Below are 21302 nucleotides of genomic sequence, written 5' to 3' on the forward strand. Positions count from 1 at the left end.
ACAATGCCAAACACATTGTAATAAGCACTCAAGGTATTTGATGGAACGTGTACAAATTTAACACACTGCGCATACTTAAGATAAAAATCGAAACTAAGAATTACATGTATTCATTTCTCTCCTTATTTTCATATAGCAGCCTATTCAGATGCCTTTATAAGCTCTTACCACACTCTGCCTATTTGGATAAGGCCTTTAATAATTTGTTCTATACACAAAATGATATACTGCAACTTAAAGTGAAAAAGGTAAAATAAATATGATAAAACATCTTAAAATGAAGACTGACAAAATGTTGACAAGCACCACAAGGATGTTTTTATCATTAATTTAGAAATGCAACTCAATGTCACATTGTTTAGTTTCAAATGGGTATCTCTCTACCTGATAGTCCTCAAATATCACCAAATTTTTTTAAAAGATTTTTTTCTTAAATTTTCATATATGAAGAAAAGTTATAGAGTATAGTCTCAAGCTTATGTGGCTTTATGACTGCTTTCAACAATTACTGGTATCTTTAAAAAAAAAAAATCTTCGTATTAATGTATGGTTTGTCCAAGTAATAGACCGAAGACAGCCACAAATCTAGCATCCTCAAAACAATACATAACTGAAAAACGTAATGCCTCAAATCAATTTATTTCCTTTCAAACGTCACTAAGTAATTTCAAGGAGTACAACAAAATATTAAAAGATCCCAGCGTTCATACTAAGAATTAGGCAGTCTTCTTTGATTTTTTCTTCTCTGTTTCTTCCTTTTCCTTTTCTATTGCAGTTACTTGTAACTCAATTTCTTTGGCACTAAACATCTGAAAAGAAAAAGATTTTAAAAACAAATTGCAACTATACCAATAATTTCTAAATATTTACAGTATGAAAGTACCCTATTCTATCTTATAAATTTCTGTTTATAACTTTATATTTTATAACTTCAAATATATAATAAAATGTTTCAAACGGTTCAAAAGCAACATACTTGTAACAATTATGAACAAACACAGAACTCTTGACATTTCCACTATCATTGTACTAAAAAAGAAAGCAGGGCAAAATGTGACATTGCATTACATGTTGCATAAGCATATAACTCTGAAAACATTTAAATGCAAGGCTTATTCAGTTAATGAGCAAATGAACTCTCCCTACTTCCACTTCACTGTGTGATTCTCTGATAGGATATATTTTATCAACTCATAGACTAGCCAAAAAAGTTAGGGAAAAGATAATTTGCACTGCTTTATTTACAACTCCCTCACTAAGCACAAAGCCAAAAGAGTTACTTTATTAAATCAAAGATGGGAGCAATTGCTCAAGATCATACTGTTAAACACACGGATCTGTAGAATTTAATCGAGATCTATCCAGCTCTAAAGTATGTGCTGTATTTGCCACACAGCCTATCCTGAAATAGCATGTGGAAGGATAGTATAGCTTTGCTGCTAGGACACGTACCACTCAACCACTCATAAGTAAAAACAGATATATGACTGGGGGTGTGTGTCTGTGTTTATGTCTATCTGGGTGCGTATATAAGCATGTGATGGGGCTGGAGAGTTGACTGTGGCCTCAGTGGTGGTCTGTGTCCTGTGTTGGCACGTCTGTCCCTGGGCCCTTGGCAGCAGTGGTGACAACTCAGCTCAGTTCCAATTTCCATACTCTGTGCTCAGCATCCTATTTATTTATGTGGGGTCACGTAGGGGAAGACCATACTGCCCTGCCCCATTTCTCTTATTCATGAAAAATTTGCTGCTGTCCTATGTATCATGTCCCTATCTATCGGTTAACTAATAAATTGTGGGAATGTGGTACCAAAAGAACAAGGACAGCAACAACAAACCCTCCTCCAAAACAAAATCCCCACTGCTCCACACAGCACTGATTTCAACACTACTTCCCTTTGAAATATTTTCCTTCAAACAAAAGAAAAGGCACATGTAAAATAATCCTTCTTTGCACACTTTTCATATAGTTTCCCATGCTTTACGAGCTTTTATCTATTTTCAGCCTTAGAGAGCCAGTTGGCAAACTACACTGTAAAGTTCTACCTAATAAACAACAGTGAACCACAGTTCAAATGCTCTTTAGCCAGAGTCCTCTTTCATAATATTGGGGAACAGTGTGTTTCTCCAGGGCCCATCAACTCCAAGTCGTTGTCCGTCAATTTAGTTGTGGAGAGTGCAGCTCAAGTTCCAAGTCCAGTTGCCGTTTTCAACCTTTAGTTGCAGGGGGCACAGCCCACCATCCCATGCGCGAATTAAACCAGCATCCTTGTTGTAGAGAGCTGGCGCTCTAACCAACTGAGCCATCCGGCCGCCCCTCCAGAAGCTCAGCGGCAGCTCATTGTGTTCCTAGTTGTGGAGGGCGCAGCTCACTGGCCCCTGTGGGAATCGAACTGGCAACCCTGTTGTTCAGAGCTTGCGCTCTAACCCACTGAGCCATTCAGCTGCCCCAAATTTAAATCTTTAACAGAGGCTCAAAACACTTTTAAGTGAAAAGTAGAAAAAATAGATAAAAACCAGTAGGCAATCAAGAATGGGTGGAGGTTTTTTTGACATAATGAAGGATAACATTATGTTAGAAGCTGGGAGAGCCAACAATTATATAAATGGCAGCTGGATGACATTAGCTGGAAGCATATCTTGATTTCAGAAGATCTAAAAATACAGGAAGAGTAACTGCTCTCCATATGGTGCCAGGAATGAATCTCCCTAGGGAATACGCTACTATACTGAACTGACTGAGCAGGGATTCGCACTTATAAGAACATATACTAAATGGGGTAGGTCTATATATAGATCTCAGCAACTCTAGGTCTTCACAAAGGGCTAGGAGTAGGTAACTGCTTGCAATAAGCACATACAAATTAATTAACATTAGGCTACAGGAACAAAACAGAAGTCGTCATGTTGTCAGTGGATGGTAAGGATGTTTAAGGCTGGAAATGAAGACTCAGTTGTCAACATTGAAACTTTTGTCAAAATATTTTAAACTACAGATATGTTTTTCCCTATTTGGGTAATTACTTGCCTTCAAAGGTTGGTTTCTTCTTATTATAGCAAGTTCGATGTTTTTTCCACCAGACTGGACGATCTAATTAGAAAAAATACAGTATTAAAATTATTTCAGGAAATTCTGTTTTAAATAAGCAATTGAATGGGGGGAAAAAGCACAGTGCTTTTCTGAATATGCTTTATTAGATCACTTACTTCTAGCAAAGCTCTTATTGCTAATTTGATAGCTTCATTGTCATTTGCTATAGCATCTTCGGTGTAATTCTTTTCTAGAAATTCTCGGACAGTTTTAGCACTTCGGCCAATTGCATTTGCCTTGAAAAATAGAAGATAACTATTAATGTCACCTGTATATGAAGGAATTTGTGGTTACTTAAGTGAAGTTTAAAGGTTTGAAAACTTAGCAAAAATTTCCGCAGCTCATTTGGTTACTATCAGAATAATCTGTAGTAATGCCATGACTTGTTTTCAAATATACCAATGCTTTATCCTTTCCAGGGCTTTATTTTGCTTGAATGGCTCCAAAGTACTTGACAGAAGATATTGAAAAGTTGAGACTACAAAAGACATCGAGGTGAAAGGAGGTATAAGCTCTGAAGTGTGCTTGATGCTGCTGGTTCCTGACCCACACCTTGAGTGGCACGTGTTACTATCACAGTCCAACATACTACATATTTACTTGTCTTCCTATCACCTCTAGAATGTAAGTTCTCTGAGGGTAGAGTCTATTTTAGCAACCACTATGCTCTACGTAGAATAGTGCCTAGTACATATTTAGAGCTTAATACCATTGTTGAATGAACGAATCTTACATAGTATTGCCAATTTTAAAAACAAAAACCTTCCTTGAACCCATATTCTCCTCTAGCTACTGTTTCATTTTTGTGCTTCCCTTTATAGCTAAACTTCTTTTTAGAAAAAGATTTTATTGGGGAAGGGGAACAGGACTTTATTGGGGAACAGTGTGTATTTCCAGGACTTTTTTTTGGAGAACAGTTGTGTGTTTTTCCCAGGACTCATCAACTCCATCCAAGCCAAGTTGTTGTCCTTTCAGTCTTAGTTGTGGAGGGCACAGCTCAGCTCCAGGTCCAGTCGCTGTTGTTAGTTGCAGGGGGCACAGCCCACCATCCCTTGCAGGAGTGGAACTGGCAACCTTGTGGTTGAGAGGACGCGTGCCAACCAACTGAGCCATCTGGCCACCCGGGAGCTGAGCGGCAGCTCATTGACTTCATTCTAGTTGCGGAGGGCGCAGCTCGCTGGCCCATGTCGGAATCGAACAGGCAGCCCCGTTGCCCAGAGCCCCGCTCTAACCAACTGAGCCACCTGTCCACCCTGCTAAACTTCTTAAAGGAACTAGCTTCACATCCTTCCTTACTGTTCTTTTCCTCAATTTTCTATTTTGAACATTTTCAAACATATAAAAGTTGAGAGTACAATGAGTAACTAACTACATATGTTTTTACCTAATACATGAATTGTTAACATTTTGAGATATTAGTTACACCTCTCTCCATTTACTTATACACACACATGCATGATTTTTTTAATGCTGAAGTTGAAGATAACATAACATTTCATCCCTAAATACTTCACCATCTATCCCCTTAAAACAAAGATGTTCTTTTATTTGACATTGTAATTAACACACCCAAGAAATTTAAGACTGATACAATACTGTTATCTATTATACACTTTTAAATATCTCTGGTTGTTCCTAAAATGTCCTTGTGACTGTTTTAACCCAATCCAGGATCTAATGAAAGACCATGGATTACATTTGTCTTTTTAGTCTCCTTTAAACTAGAAAAGTTTTCCTTTATTTTGTCTTTCAATGAACATTTTAAAAGTGTAGAATGTTCCACTATCAGGATTTATTTGATAATTCCCTTTTGATCAGATTAAGGTTAAATCCAATGGCAAGAATACTACAAAGGTGATGTTGTTTCTTTCCCATTACATCACATGAGGCACATAATGGCTGAGTTTGTTGGTTATGGTGGGATCCACCAGATTTCTCCACTGAAAAGGTACCTTTTTTCCTTTGTAATTACTGAGTAATATGTGGGACCATGTGACTACCCTTTTTCCCAGCTATCTTTTAGTGATGGTCTTAATGTGCCTTGATGATTCTTGTCCTCCCAAGTCTCTTTTAAATCTACTTCAATCAGGCTCTCATTACCATCACTCCATCCAAGCTGCTTGTCAAAACCACTCATGACCTGCATTTTGCCAGATCCGATTGTTTCATAGTCCTCATCTTACTTGACCCATCGCTGGCACTGATTCAGCTTATCAACTCTTCTTAGAATATTGTTCTCATTTGGGAACCGGGACAGTGCTCTCTGGGTTCTCCTTTACACACTCTGCTGGGTCCTTCCCCACCTTTCACTGGTCCAACGTCCCTGATCTAAATCAAGTCTTGCCTGAATTATTACTAGCCACAGCCTCCTAACTTGTTTGCCTGCTTCTATCCTTCCCTATCCTATAATCTATTCTCAAAACAGCAGCCAGAGAGATACTTTCAAAATATAAATCAGATATTACGCTAATGGGCAAAAACCTCAAAAGACTTTCTACATCATTCTATATAAACCAAGTCCTATCGACGGCTTTCAGACCCTACAAGATCTAGCCCTCTCCTGCCTGTTACTTCACCCCTTACCATTATCTTTCTTGATTTGCTGTTGCACAGTCATATGCTCCTGCACAGAGATCTAGCTCTAATAGCCTCCTTGATATTTCCTAAGTATGGGACATACTGCTGCCATGGGATATTGCCCTTATTATTTCCTCTGTTTTGAATACCAGAGAAGTTACTACCTGGCTGGCTTCTTCATTTTCTTCAGCCCTCTGTTCAAATGTCACCTTTTCAAAGGTGCTTTCCCTGACCACCTTACTTACCAGTCACTCTTTAGCCTCCTAACCTTGTACTTCACCCCCAACTCCACACCAGCTGTGTATAGTCTGGTAAGTTCACCTCTATGTCCCCAGAACCTGGAAGAGTACTTGCTGTGTAAATAGGAATTCAATTATTCATAGACTGAATATTTGTTAAACGATGGACTGTTTATATGTTTTATTTCATAACTTATGATGGTGACATGAATTATCTTTGGGAATCCTGCACTATAATATACCTTTCTGCAAAGAGATCATCAACTCACAAGCTTACTGCTCTGGTACTCAATTCCTTCTTCATTTCTGGCCACTTAGGACTTTCTGTGTTTCTTATGAGTTCAGCAATGCATTACAAAAAATCTTAATGATCATTCTAGCATTCTAGGTGTTTGTAGCAGGATAATTTTTAGTTATTGTAATGTGCCAAACCCTAGAACCTGTTACTCAAAGTAAAAAATATTTTCTGCAATGTGAAAATGTGTAAAGAAGAAAAAAAATATTTCAAAAAGGTAGCCCCTTATCACAATTGATCCAGACACTGCCAAACTACAAGGCATCCTACCAGGCTGACAAAGTTTGTTGGACTCTCCTGTCATGGAAGGCGCAGCAGTATGCCTTCACTGAAAGAGAATCTTACTCTGGATTTGAATTTCCTTTCCATATACCAAATGTTTCTGTCAGCGCACTATCTGTGGACATGCTGAATGCTTTTTTTTTCACCATCATGGCATCCTACAAAACATTTCTGGTGACTGTGGAACTGATTGTGAGGAAATACGAGAAGGCTTATGCCCACAGGAGTCACTGGTCTTATCATGTTCTCTGTTACCCTGAAGCAGCCAGCCTGACAGTAATATGGACCAGCCGACTGAAGACTCGGGTATAGCACCAGCTGGGTGACATCTTATGGGGCCAGGTTTCTGTTCTACAAGATCCTGTGTGTGCCCTGAAACAGGAAGCAGTAACTAATTTCTCCCATAGTCAAAAACCTAGCACTCAAGGAACGGCTGTTTCATTAATACCCTTAATGGCCCACTAATAAAATTTTTGCTTGTCACAACTAGTTTATTAATTTAAAGGTCATAGTTCCCAAGGTGGTGGAGAGGAGGGAGAAGAGGCAATGTTCTAACAGGGGATATAACAGGGATATAACAATAATTTCACTGAACTAGAAGCTGAGGCTGCCACTTGGTCATTTTCAAGTCCTCATACCCTTGAATCAGGTGGTAGGGTGGTATAATTTATTCTGATTAGCAAGGGAAATAAAGTTACTATTATACAATGGGATCAGGGAGATGTCTAGAACTCAAGGGATTTTCTGGAGATCTCTCTCAGTATTCCCATATGAAAAGAAAAAAGTTAATGGAAGACACTATTAATCCATTAAAGCAGGATCACTAATGGCCTAGAATCTTAAAAAGTTTGTATCATGTGCCAGCTAAAGAACCCCAACAAACCGAAGTGCTAGTATCAGCTATTCTATTATTATTTCTACAACAGGTCATGTGGCTGCAGCTTATATTTTCACCTTCCTATTTCTACTTTCCATTTCACAAGTCCTCTATCTGCATCTTGTAAGACTATAACCTAGTACTGCAAAGTACTGTCACCACATGGTACCACAGCTGTGTCCTCAATAGCCCATTGTGCCATTTTATCAGGCAACTTGACATAGTAGGTCAGAGAAAAAAACAGAACACACCAAAAAAAAAAAAAAAAAGAAAAACTATTTCACAGTTGAAGTACTACAGTCTCCCCAAAACAGAAATAAAACTGGAAGATTTTATTTTACCTTTCAAGACTGGATATCAGAATTTATATAACACGTATAGAGAACCATTTGACCTAAGGGAGGTAGCATGATGTAGTGGAAAAAACACTGGACAAATAGGCAGAAGACCCTGAGTTCTAATTCCAGTTTTGCTACCAACTAGAGGTATGAACATTAAAAAAAGAACAACAAATCACATAGCTCCTGAGTCTCACCACATACGTAAAATAAAAGTTTCTAAATGTTTCGTTATAGGTAATTTTTTAAAAGCTTTATAATATTTCCTTCAACCGAAATCTTACAAAGGAGTACAATATGTAAAATTAATAAGATGATGATAATGAGGTGTATGTGTGCGTGCCCCACGTCCACCACATGGCCTTATGACACCACAGCAGAGAGCATAGTTTCAGACCTGGATGTTAAATGAAATCCCCAACAATTTAAAAACTTCATAATTTTCAAAAAAAAAATAATAATAATAAAATAAAATAAAATAAAAACTTCATAATTTTCATAATCAATTGACTTTGAAATAAAAAAAACACTTCTCTGTGTGACCCTACAGAGAAACCAAATTAAAATGGAAATTTATGTAAACTTGGAAATTGTTATGTTGTAAAATTGAAATGAAGGGTAATAATGTAATGATTAATGCAATCAGAAGATGGCAGACTTCAAAATACTTAGAGAAAGAGTGTAATAAATATTTTTTGTTTAGGGCATAGATTTGGAGGCACAAGAAATCTAGTACATATAAAAGATTTCTAACTGGCAGAAAAAAGTCTGGTATTTGCAGCAAGTAAATTCATAGCTTGTGATTACCAATTAAGATTGTCCGGGTAGTTTAAAAGAAGATGTGCAGCTAACACAAGTATTCAGATCTCTGTGGTAAGAATATAATCCACTGTTTTACTGGCTTAATTGGTTCATAAAATAGTATCTTATGAGTATGGTCAGCTCAAATGAAATCCTTTATTTCATAAAGATCAAGGCAGTATTTTCCAATTAGTTTGGCTTTCAATAAGAGTAAAATAAACTCTTCATAAAATTATTTTAAAGCCTAAGTATTTAAACTTCTAATAAAGCCAAGATCATTATGTTAGATTCTGTGGTGTAGTCTTACTCTTATTCAAGTATATGAGAATATACAAAAATTCACTTCTGGAAACTGCCCCTAGCTTCCCTAGGTCCTAGACTTTTGTAGTAGATTTGAGTTCACTGTTAAGCCAAGTTAGTAGTTGGGTACTGAAACAAGAATGATGACTTATCCAAAAAACACACTATATCCCAGGAATTATGTGGAGATAATTACAATGTACTGACACTTAAGAATAAATTCATAGTTTGGTGTTCTCTGACTCTCCTAGAATAGAGGATGTATTAAAGATTTCAGTATGGGATTTAAAAGCTCATTTAATTCTTTATCAAAAGCAGAAAGACTTCTACATATTTCTACTCAAAGCAAGCAACTATATGATGCAGTACTAATTTGGAAGAATGAACAACGAATAGGAAATGGATATTTCTCTTACTTTGTCATTTATATACACTTAGGTTTGTCCTATCTTTCCAATTGTGAGGAAAAGACCTGTGATCAATAAACCAGTGTTTCTCTATCCATCAAAAACCATCATAATTGCTGACCAGCTAAATGGTCATATAAAGTTTCTACCACCATAAATATTATAATGTAACACAATTTTTGTCATGTTTTTGAAAGCAATAAAAGCATTTATAGTAAATACATTTATTCGTCTTCTCTTACTATATTAAAAAATTCATGGCTCACCTTCCAAGCATGATAAGTACCAGAGGGATCAGTCTGATATAACCTTGGGATACCATCATCATCAAAACCTACAATTAAGGCAGAAATACCAAAAGGTCTTCGTCCATTGCTTTGAGTATATCTCTGAAAAATAAAATATTTTCATAACTACTTTCTGTATAAGGCCATAAAAAGGATAACACTATTCCTTATCAAGCAACAAATTCTAATAATAAAGTATTCTTGCCAAAATAATCTTCTTTATTGATTCTTACACTGTATAAGTTTAAGATCCTCTTCCTGACTTTCTGGACTAACCTTAAATCCATGATGAAATTTTTAAGGAATTAATGTACACAGTCTATAAAATAATAAATTTGCTCATATATATGGTCTTAAAACTTTTCTTATTGCTTTATGTACATTTTGGTAACATAACTAAATTGCAATCTCTTGAACACAGCAGAGAACTGTATATGTCACACCATTTTGGTTCCCAGGAAAGCAGACTTCAGAGAACTGCTTTGGAAGCACTCCTTGGTTTACTTTGGGAGACACTACAATTGTTACTATTAATATCAAGTATTCTTACTTGATACTATCATTATCAAGTATATCCTGTTCACTATATACTAAGTTATCTCTACATAAAACCCAACTAAGACTGTCTGTCAGGTCCAAAACAAGGAAACCCTTGTTTCTCTTGAAGAAAAAGCAAGACTTTTCCTCAGAGACAACAGAGCACTGAAAACCAAATTGTATCTCGTTTTATTTCAGTGTTAGGAACTTCCTGAATTTGTGCTTCAGGGAATGGAATTCAACTAATTCTGAGACTGGTACTCCTAGAAGTTGTGCAAAGAGGCAATCCTGACAGAAACCTCAAGACCACATTTGTAGGCAGCTTCAGGAACTGTAAGTAACTTTATGGCTTGAAATAGCTTTATACTAGTTTTCTTCCTGGGCTTGTCTATGTATCCTATTTTTTTATTGTTACATTTTAAATTGTATGTGTATTTTTATAAGCCACTTCAAATTATGAATGCCAATAACTGGGCTACACAAACATAAGTAAACTCTTAAAAAATAGGATTTATGTCTTAATTTCCCTGTATATCCTAATGTTCCTATATTGCACCAAAGTATGAAGTAGATGCTTTGTAAGTATACCTTAGAGGAGAGACCATTTTATTTGATTTGCTTAATCAACCATTTTTTTTAATGAAAAGGTAATACATACACAGTGTTAAAATAATTTTGAAGTACCAAAGGTGTACCTAAAGCATATCTCTTTCATCCTAGAACCGCATCCTGCCCAGTGGCAACTTCACTATTATAGATTTAAAATGTATATTTCTATAAATGTGCTATGTATAACCTTTATATTTCTAGAAGAAAAACTAAAAACCACAATTGGGAACCTTGTATACACAATGTATTACACCATTCTTTTTGGTATATACCTTTATAACCTCTGGGAAAATCAAAGCAAATGAAGTAAAACAATATAAAAATACTGGACATCCCTGCAACATTAAGTAAAATTTTAAAATAGGGCAATTTTTAATAAGTATGTAATTTAAAACTTTATTATCTAGAATATATTGTCTATAAAAAAATCTCTACATGGACAAATGGTAAAAATCCATGCCAGAAAGAGTTCTAAATGTTTCAAATGTACTATTATCACTTAATCCAACTCAACAAAATTGGTATAACTGTAATGCCCATTTTATAAAGAAGAAAATTTGAGGTGAAACAGGCTAAATAGTTTGCCCAAAACACTAACTAGGAAGTAGCAAAGCCAAGATTCAAACCCCCAAATTCTGGCTCCTGGGGGCACATTCTTAACTAGAGTGCCTATCAAAAGGAAAAATAGTTTATGCTAGGAGAAATGAAAATAATAAACCAAATTGTGGAAAAAAATCGACTTCACTACTAATTATAAAATAGAAATTAAAACAACTACACAGCACTATGTTATACCTATGTGCTAAATAAAAGAAAAATGAAAAACCCAATGCTGCTGATCCTTCAGGGATACATTTATGCATTGCTGGTTGCACAATAAAAATTGGTTCAATCTTTTTAGAAAGTAATTTAGTTACATATAACAAGAGTCTTAAAACCAATTATAATCTCTAATCTAGCAATCCCATGCTGAAAATCAATTTAACAATATAATTCAAAAAAGAAAAATAAGAGCTGGGAGTAAGATAATGTTCTCAAAGTAGCAAATTGAAAGCCAGCAAGCAAGAGAGAGAGCACCAGAATGAGAGAACGAAAGAAACTGGAAACAACCTAAATAATTACCAGATAACAACTAGAAACCATATGACAGGCATACCTCAGAGATATTGCAGGTTGGGTTCCAGACCACCACAATAAAGAGAATATCACAATAAAATGAGTCATAATCTTTTTGCTGGTGGAGAGTCTTGCTTTCAATTTGTGAAAAATGCAAAATTGTGAAGTGCAACAAAGCCAGGTGCAATAAAATGTTAGTAAGAATAAGGACTATGTTGACATATATATAAGATATATATAAGAAAACACATAAGTGAAAAATTACTTGTATACACCATGATTATACTTAATGTCAAATCATGTATCTACTCATGGATTCGGAAGTCATATCTAAAACAATTCAGTTGTGTTTAGGTTTGTAGGTAAAAGAATCATGGGTATTGCTTTGGTAAACTAAAAAATGGTTCTCATTACTCTGTCTCCAGAAGTGAAGAAATCCCCTTAAAAGATTAGATTTATTGCTCTTTCAAATTTTAATATAATTTCCTGAACTGATACTGATTGAGATTCCTAGTGATCAAATCAATCATTCCAACTGGAGTAAGATTATGAGTATGAAGTAAATGTGAGAAAGAATAAGGAATTTAGTAGACTTAGTAGACTAAATGATTGAAGTGACTGTAGTATTTCCATGATTGGACCTATAATGATAAAGGAGAAAACTGGAAGAAATCTGTTGGAATGTTGGCTTACCTGCTTTAAGGTTGCTATGAAGCGAGTTATATATTCTACAGTGACTGGGTCCTCAACTGTAAGCTTATAACTCTGGCACTCCACACGGGCTCTGTTTATCACTACTCTAGCATCAGCAGTCAGTCCTATAAAAGTAGTTGATACATTACAAAAAAGAATGACTTTTTCCCTTGTCGAAAGGGCTTTGGCTACCATAGAATCTTTCTTACAGTGTCCTGTTTTTCTCAATGTATGTCCATTATAAAGAATTTGTAAAACAGAGTATCAGTTATCAAATATTCTGATTTATTTCCTTCGGGATTTAATTCAATGCATTCTTATTTCCTTTTTTTTTTTTAAATGGCCTTAAAGAATAATAGTTAAGCATTAATGTTAAGTAAATTATTTCCCAAAGAATAAAATGGTTTAATTCACAGTAGTTGGGCTGGTACAATCTCTGTAGTCATTATTTTTTAAACTTTTTTTTTGGAAGACATTAATGGCAGACTGTTCAAAGGTTGATGGTCTATCCTGATTAAAAAACCAATATACTTACTACCTAAACTGGATTACCTAAGCTAGATTTCTTATGAAAACAATGAATATCACTTAATTATCTAACATATATCTATTGAATTCAAATTTCATTGAATGTAACTGTAACATCACTTCTCAGCTTTTTGTCTAGGTTATGAGTTTGAAAATTAAGAATGTTAAAAAAGAAATAGAAAACACTGCATCTGACTTTTGTCATACCAAAACATCATGTAATTAATCCCGAACACTCTTTTTTTCTTTTTTCCCCCTTCTTCCACCTCCTCCACCCCAACTCTGGTTCAAGCTGTTGTTTCTCAGTCTATTTGTGTAGGACACAGCTCCCAGGCCCCTGCTGGTATTATGAGCCTTGTGCTCCCCATGGCTGAGGCAGTCGGTTGCCAGTCATCAGCAGCTCACAGCAGCTCATGGCAGCTTTCACCGGCTACTCACAGCTGCACACGGTAGCCCATGCTGGCCACCGGCCACTCACGGCTGCACACAGTAGCCCATGGCAGCACACAGCAACCCAAGGCAGCTCATGCTGGCTGTCAGCCATTCACACTGGCTACCAACCACTCACACTGGCCACTGGCCGCTCACAGCGACACACAGTAGCCCACGGCAGCACTCGGCAGCCCATGGCAGCCCACGGCAGCCCACGCCAACCTCCGGCTGCTCACGGCAGCCCAGCTCCAGGGACAGCTGTTGTTCACAATCTTAGCAGTAGAGGGTGCAGCTCACTGGCCCATGTGGGAATCAAACCAGTGACCTCAGCATTAGGAGCACAGCGCTCCAACTACCTGAGCCACCGGGCCGGCCCTAAAGGAAATAAATGTGTTTCTATTAAAAAGAAAAAGAAAACGACTAAAAACGTAAATAGATGCAATGATTGTAAACATTTCTATTAAAGACTTCTTTGGCATTTGATCTTCCCATTTTCGTTTTGTTTCTTTGCTCATTCTCTAAATACCACATTGCCCAAAATATTCATTCACAAAGTCTCTCAAACAGCTGTTTCTCATGTAACAATCAGTCTTTCGCAGTCACAAACTCTTAGTCAACAACGAAGAACCTGTTAGAATATGTCACTGTTAAGAATCACCTTAACACTCACTCATGGGTAGGGTGTGAAATACAATCAGATAGTTAAAGGAAGAAAAACTGATTCTCTTCTTTGCAAATGTTATCTGAGAGAAAAAATGGGAGGAGATTGATTTAGACTATTCTGCGAATTAAAAGCTTCACTCAATTAGAAAATAGAAAGATTTCTAAGTATTTCCCCTTTACAATGTAAATATGATTCAAAACTGCAAAATATAAAAGTATCATACTTAGAAAGTGGTAGTAGAACTGATTCAAACAAGAAAATCAGATAAATTTGCCAAATTACATGAGTAGCATAAGTCTGTGTGTGTATCTATTTTTAACATAAGTAGCAATTATACTAATCAAAACTAAATGAGTAGGAAAAAGAGAACAAATTCTATTTAAAGAGCATTGAAAATTTCAATTTCACTGTTTATAAATAAGCAATTACAGAAATGAGCCCTCAGTCTAGTGCTTTTATAATTGTACCACAATTTTACCTTGAAAATGCTATCATAATGTAAAATTTCTGCTATTAAACAGAATTCCACATGCTACATGAAATAAATTTTTTTTTTTAATTCTTTGGGTTTTTCCCTAAGGGCTGTTTTCCAAATATTAAAAGCACAATATAACAACATCAACAAAAGAATGTGAATTTTTTCAAAAAACTGTATTTCTTTCTGATATGTACTCATTGTAAAACATTCCATCAGAGGGAATAAGAGATACCATATAATTCCACAATATATAAACAGAATTGTTACCATACATATTCTTTTGTAACCTATTTTTAATATGTATGTCAATACATACAAATCCTACCACCTCCTTTTTTAACTGTCACTAAATAATAGTGATGATGATGTAGTAGTAAGAGTAGTTAGTGGTAACAGTAATATTTGTTAAATACGTATGCCAGACATAGTTCTAGAGGCTTCCTCTGTATTAACTCAATTAATCCTTGTAGCAAATCAATAAGGTAGATACCATCATTAACCCCATGTTACAGATGACTAAACTGAGGCAAGGTATTGCCCAGTCATAGGTATAGTGGATAATGGAGTCTGTCTTAGAACCCAGTTGGTATGATTCCAGAGCCTGTGCTTTTAAGCAACTGCATGGATATACCATGATTTATTATACCAATTCCCCAATAATAGACATTTAGGTATTTTCTAATTTCAAAAGTCAATTAATATGTAAGGAGAATATTAGTAAATATCTTACTCTGCTAAAAAGTTATATACATTTTAAATTATTTTTACATTAAAGTCTGAAAGGTATATGTATCAGATGTTACAGCATTCCATCATTTATATTAAGATGACTCCTTAAAAAAATTTTATTGTAGTAAAATATATGTAACATAAAATTTACCATTTTAACCATTTTTAAGTGTTCAAGGCAGTGGAATTAAGTACATTTACATGGCTGGACAATCATCATCATCCATCTCTAGGGCTTTTTTATTTTCCCAAACTGGAACTTTGAATACGTGAAACAATAACTTCCTATTTCCTCCACCCCCAACACACCTCTTGAACCATTTTTTCTGCCTCTATGAATCTGATTACTCTAGGTATCTTATATAGTAACTGTCCTATTATGACTGTATTTCTCTTAGAATGTATTCAAAGTGGACATTCTTGACTTATTCCTGATCTTAGAAGAAAAGCTTTTAGGTTTTCATCATTGACTATGATGTTTACTGTGGGTTTTTCACATATGACCTTTATCATGTTGAGGTAGTTTTCTTCTACTCCTACTCTGTTGAATGTTTTTATCATAAGAGGGTGTAGAATTTTGTCAAATTCTTTTTCTACATCAGTTGAAATGATCACGTAGTTTTTCCTTTCATTCTGGTAATGTGGTATATTACAGTGATTGATTTTAATATTTTGAACTATCCTTAGGAATAAAATTCCTTAGTCATAGTGTATAATCCCTTTAATACTGCTGAATTTGGTTTCCTAGTATTTTGTTAAGATTTTTACATCAATATTTATAAGGGATATCGTACTGTAGTTCTTTTCTTGTAGTGTCTTTGTCTAGTTTTGGTATCAAAGTAATACTTGCTTCATAGAATAAATATGGAAGTGTTCCTTCCTCTTCAATTTTTTGGAAGCATTTGAGAAGGATTGGTATTAATTCTTCTTTAAATGTTTGGTAGAATTCACCACTGAAAACATCTGGTCTGGACATTTTCCTTATTGAGAGGTTTTTGATTATTGATTCACTTTTATTACACATCTATTGAGATTTTCTATTTTTTTCTTGAGTAACTTCAAGTAATTTGTATATTTCAAGGAATTTGTCCACTTCTTCTAGGTTATCTCATTTGTTTGTGTATGATTGTTCATAGTATTCTCATAATCCTTTTTATTTCTGTAAAATCAGTAGTAGTGTCCCCTTGTTCTTTTTTATCTTTATTAAATTTATTGGGGTGATATTAGTTAGTAAAATTATATAAGTCTCAAATGTACATTTCTATATACATCATCTACATAACGCATTGTGTGTTCACCACCCAGAGTCAGTTCTCCTTCCATCACCATATATTTGACCCCTTTACCCTCTTCTACAACCCCACCTCCCCCACTTACCTCCTTGTAACCACTAAACTGTTGTCTGTGTACATTGTTTTTTGTTTGTTTCTTTGTCTTGTTCATTTCTTGCCTTCGATTGTATATGCCAAATATGAGTGAAGTCATAATGTGCTCAACTATTTATTTCTGACTTATTTCTCTTAGCATGATAATCTCAGATCCATCCATGTTGTCACAGATGGCAGAATTTCATCTTTTCTTATAGCCAAGTAATATTCCATTGTATATATGTAATTGTACATATGTACCACATCTTCTTTATCCAGTCATCTATAGAAGAACACTTTTGTTGTTTCCATGTCTTCGCCACTGTGAATAGTGCTACAATGAACATAGGGGTGCATGTATCTTTATGGATAAATGTTTCAGAATTTTGGGGTAGATATCCAGAAGAAAAGGATTGCTGGGTCGTATGGTAATTCTATTCTCAATTTTTTTAAGAACCACAGTGTCTGTACCAATTTACATTCCCATCAGCAGTATGTAAGGGTCCCTTTTTCTCCACAACCTCTCACACACTGTTATTACTTATCTTCTTGATAACAGCCATTCTAACAGGTGTGAGGTAGTTTTGATTGGCATTTCTCTAATAGATAGTGAAGTTGAGCATTTTTTCATATATCTGTTGGCCATTTGTATATCTTCTTGGGAGAAGTATCTGTTCAAGTCCTCTACCCATTTTTAAATTGGAATGCTTGTTTTTTGTTATTGAGTTGTAAATAGCATCTCCTTTTTCATTTCTGATTTTAGTTGAGTCTTCTTTCATTCTTAGTCCATCTGACTAACGGTTTGTCAATTTTGTTGATCTTTTCAAAAACACCAACTCTTGGGTTTGTTGATTTTTTTCTCTACTGTTTTTCTATTGTCTATTTATGTATCTCAGCTCTAATCTTTATTATCTCCTTCCTTCTGCCAGCTTTGGGTTTAGTTTGTTCCTCTTTTTCTAGTTTTTAAGATGTAAAGTTAAGTTGTTGAATTGAAATATATTTTGATATGTGTTTTCAGCTATATATTTTCCTCTCAGCACTGCTTTTGCTGTATCTCATATGTTTTGTATTTGTGTTTTAATTTTCATTTGTCTCAAAATATGTCCTACTCTCTCTTGTGATGTTTTTCTTTGACTCATGGTTTTTTAAAGAGGATTATTTAATTTCCACATATTTGTGGATTTTTCAGTTTTCCTTCTGCTGTTGATTTCCAGTTTTATTCCATTTTAACTAGAAATGATACTTTGTATGATTTCAAGCTTTTAAACTTCATTAAGATTTGTTCTGTGGCAAGATAATTCCTTTATTAAGACAGTAAGAGAAAGATTATTTTTTGCTTAATAAGGTTTTTAAACTTCACTATAAAATTCTGATGGAAAAAACATGGTTAGAAAATGAACAACAACAACAAAAAAACACCATAAGAAACATGTCTTGTTTGCTATACAGATGCAAATAAGCACATGAAAATATGTTCAACATCATTAGCCATGAAGAAATGCAAATTAAACCCACAACAAGGTTTCATTATATACCTATGTAAATGTCTAAAATAGAAAATAGTAACAACACTAAATGCTGCTGAAGATGCAGAGAAAATGAATCGTTCATACACCACTAATGGGAATGTAAAACACTACCAAAGCTCTGAAAAACAATTTGGCAGTTTTTTATATAACAAAGCATGAATTATCATATGACCCAGCAATTGTACTCTTGAGTATTAATCCCAGAACAATGAAAACCTATGTTTACACAAAAACCTGCACATGAAAATTCACACTAACTATATTTGTAGTAGGTAAAAACTGGAAATAATTCCAAACTGGAAATAATCCAAATATTCCTCAATGAGTGAGTTAACCATGTGAGGTAATCCATACTATGAAATCCTATTCAGAAACAAAAAACAACAGACTATTGATATATGCAACTGTATTTGGATTAATTGCAAGGGAATTGTGCTGAATGAAAAAAAAACCAGGATGAAAAGGTTATACACCATAAGATTCTATTCATATAGCAGTCTCAAAATGACAAAATTATACAGATGGAGAAGAGAACAGATTAATAATTGCCAGAGGTTAGAGATGAGGAGGAGGAATAGCATGGATAGCTTTGTCGTAATGTAAGAATTGTATATCTTGATTATGGTGATGGCTACATGAATCTTCACATGTGGTAAAGCTAATAAAACTACACACACACACACACACACACACATGCGCACAAATGAGTGCATGTAAAACTGGTGAAATCTGAATAAATTCTGTGGCTTGTAACAATGTCAATTTACTGGTTTTTGAAGATGTTACCATTGAGGGAAAGTGGGTGAAGGGGACTGCACTGTGTTTTCTTATAATTTTTCTGATATCTACAATTATTTCAAAATAAAAAGTTTAAAAAGAAAACAGCTACCTAAAGTTATAATTAAGGTGATATAATATACACCTTCTAACATTTATATTTTATCAAAGCTAACTATCAGAAATCCTGGTGTAGAGTTGTGATTTTCTAGAAAAAATAGGGTATGTTGTTTGTGTTTAATAATGCCATATATTGTGTATGCATATAGACAACAGCTGTAGTACGGCCAAATGTGTTACCCTACCACACTAAAGATACTCTGTATCATTACTGTAAGTCTATAAGTACCTGCAAAAGCCATGCAGACATGGTCATCAAGGGCACAAATTTTCCTCACAGTTCTTTCATCTTGAAGCTTGGCAACAGATTTTTTTTCTACCCCGAGTACAACTATATCAGTACCTCGAATTCCAACCTGTCAAGTCATTTAAAAACATAATTAGTTGTCAGTGTTAACATTAAATCAAGTTATTCTAACACATGACTTACAGGAAAAGGCTTTTCCTTAAACATTCAATTAAAGTGGAAAATCAGACTTCTAAGAAAATAGCTGCACAGATCCAGGCATACTGAAAGTCCATTCTCCAAACTCAAAACAAAGAAGACATAGGGATAGAATATTCCACAAATGCTTAAACTACATAAGTGTCCTAATCTCATACAATACACCTGAAGATTTGCCATCTAAATATAGAATAATTTTAACCAAAATGAACAAAGATGCTGGGAATCCATGTGGATTCCTTACAGAATGAGCAGTATGAGTACTGGTAGTGGTAGAAATAGTATAGAAAGGTAAGTAGTAACATTCTGAAATCTCTCCCAGGTTATCTCACAGTTTGGAAGGGTAAAGATTGGGGGGTCATAAGCAGTCAAGAGAAAGATCAAATACCCTCACCCTGGATCACTGAAAAACAAAGCCTCAACTCAAATAGGAATATAACAAGAACAAAGCATTGCTGTTCCTCCCTTCAGCCCTTCCCTTGGGAAGGAAGTGGAAAAAAGTCCAAAGAATAATGTACAAGGGAAGTAGTTCTCAAAGAGGGACTTCTGGGGAAACATGGCTTTATTCTCAGGGGTGCAAGAGTAATCTATGAGAACTCTAATTCTATATTACAATGGTAATCTAAGTATTTTCTTTTTTCTTTCTTTTTTTAAATTTATTGGGGTGACAATTGTTAGTGAAATTACATAGATTTCGGGTGTACAATTCTGTATTACATCATCTATAAATCCCATTATGTGTTCACCACCCAGAGTCAGTTCTCCTTCCATCACCATATATTCAATCCCCCTTATCCTCATCTCCCTCCCCCCAGCCCCCTAAGTATTTTCATATTGGTATTTGTGTTTATGATTGCCTCGTGGCCAAGTGTTTTATATAACATAACTATGCAAAAAGGTGTGTTCTGAATTAGCATTCTTGAAGTAAAAACTACAGAACAGATTAAATATAGAACTAGGCCTGAGATTACATCTTTCAATTAAAAAAAAAAAACACAGACAATTACACATGATCTTAACCAAAAGACTGAGAAACGATAAAAACAGACAATCTAATCAAGGCTTTTGTCTAATTGTTCTGTCGCTTCATTCAAGTCTGTCAGTTTATACACAGGCCTTCCCTAACCATCCTGTCACAAATCAGCAACCCTCCCTCCACACTCCACCCTCATCTGATAGACACATGTTGAACCTCATACCCTATAGGGAACATGCCTTCTTATCAAGCCATAGGACATCATAACAATGAACATATATTAGGACTTGAAGAAAATCTCAATATTTTCCCCAAATTAAAATAAATCAAACAAATTGGTCACAAGACCACACAATAATTATTATAACTTTCACCCAAACAATTTTCAACTTTATAAAGAAGTTAAAACTGCCAACAGGTTGGGTCAGGGTGTCTCTGTACAGGCGCCCTCACAGCCTGGGAGTTGTGTGCAGAACTGCCTTTTGAAGGGTTGAGTTACAGGAAGAGGCTCATCCCATTCCAGAGATGGTGGAGTAGGGAGGGAGGAGAGAAGGAGGAAAAGAAAGCAGGAGGGAGTCAGAAGGGAGGTTCAGATTTGCTTGACTGGCCTCAGTGGGAGGCGAGGCAATGCAAGCCAAGCATGCTCCCTTGTAAGTCCCTGGGGCTTGGCAGCCCCCCAAATAATTTTCCACCTTAATCCCTGACCCCATTGCCCACAGCCCCCATAGGCTACTGCTCTCTTCCTCTTACTTAAACCACCCCACCCTATTATCTTTGTGGATGACCCAAATTCAAAGAATTTGTATATA

At 35.3% G+C, this 21302-nt stretch overlaps 2 protein-coding genes across 2 annotated transcripts in view; one reads left to right on the forward strand and one right to left on the reverse strand.

The window, feature by feature from the left end:
* Positions 1–716: 716 nt before the first annotated feature.
* The window catches only part of PSMA8 (proteasome 20S subunit alpha 8), a gene marked incomplete at both ends in the record, with an annotated part of 29501 nt that continues 8915 nt past the window's right edge, over positions 717–21302 (reverse strand). Inside the window, 6 exons of the mRNA XM_081078332.1 lie at positions 717–809; positions 3028–3090; positions 3207–3326; positions 9473–9595; positions 12449–12573; positions 19302–19428. Of these exons, the coding sequence (XP_080934458.1) occupies positions 717–809; positions 3028–3090; positions 3207–3326; positions 9473–9595; positions 12449–12573; positions 19302–19428 (651 nt within the window). The remainder of the gene's footprint in view (positions 810–3027; positions 3091–3206; positions 3327–9472; positions 9596–12448; positions 12574–19301; positions 19429–21302) is intronic.
* Positions 3510–21302, forward strand: part of SS18 (SS18 subunit of BAF chromatin remodeling complex) — a 94199-nt gene continuing 76406 nt past the window's right edge. Inside the window, exons 1-2 of the mRNA XM_081078327.1 lie at positions 3510–3714; positions 10229–10363. The gene's annotated coding sequence lies outside the window, so the exon portion shown is untranslated. The remainder of the gene's footprint in view (positions 3715–10228; positions 10364–21302) is intronic.

This window comes from Rhinolophus hipposideros (assembly GCF_964194185.1).
Source record: "Rhinolophus hipposideros genome assembly, chromosome: 17".
NCBI lineage: Eukaryota > Metazoa > Chordata > Mammalia > Chiroptera > Rhinolophidae > Rhinolophus > Rhinolophus hipposideros.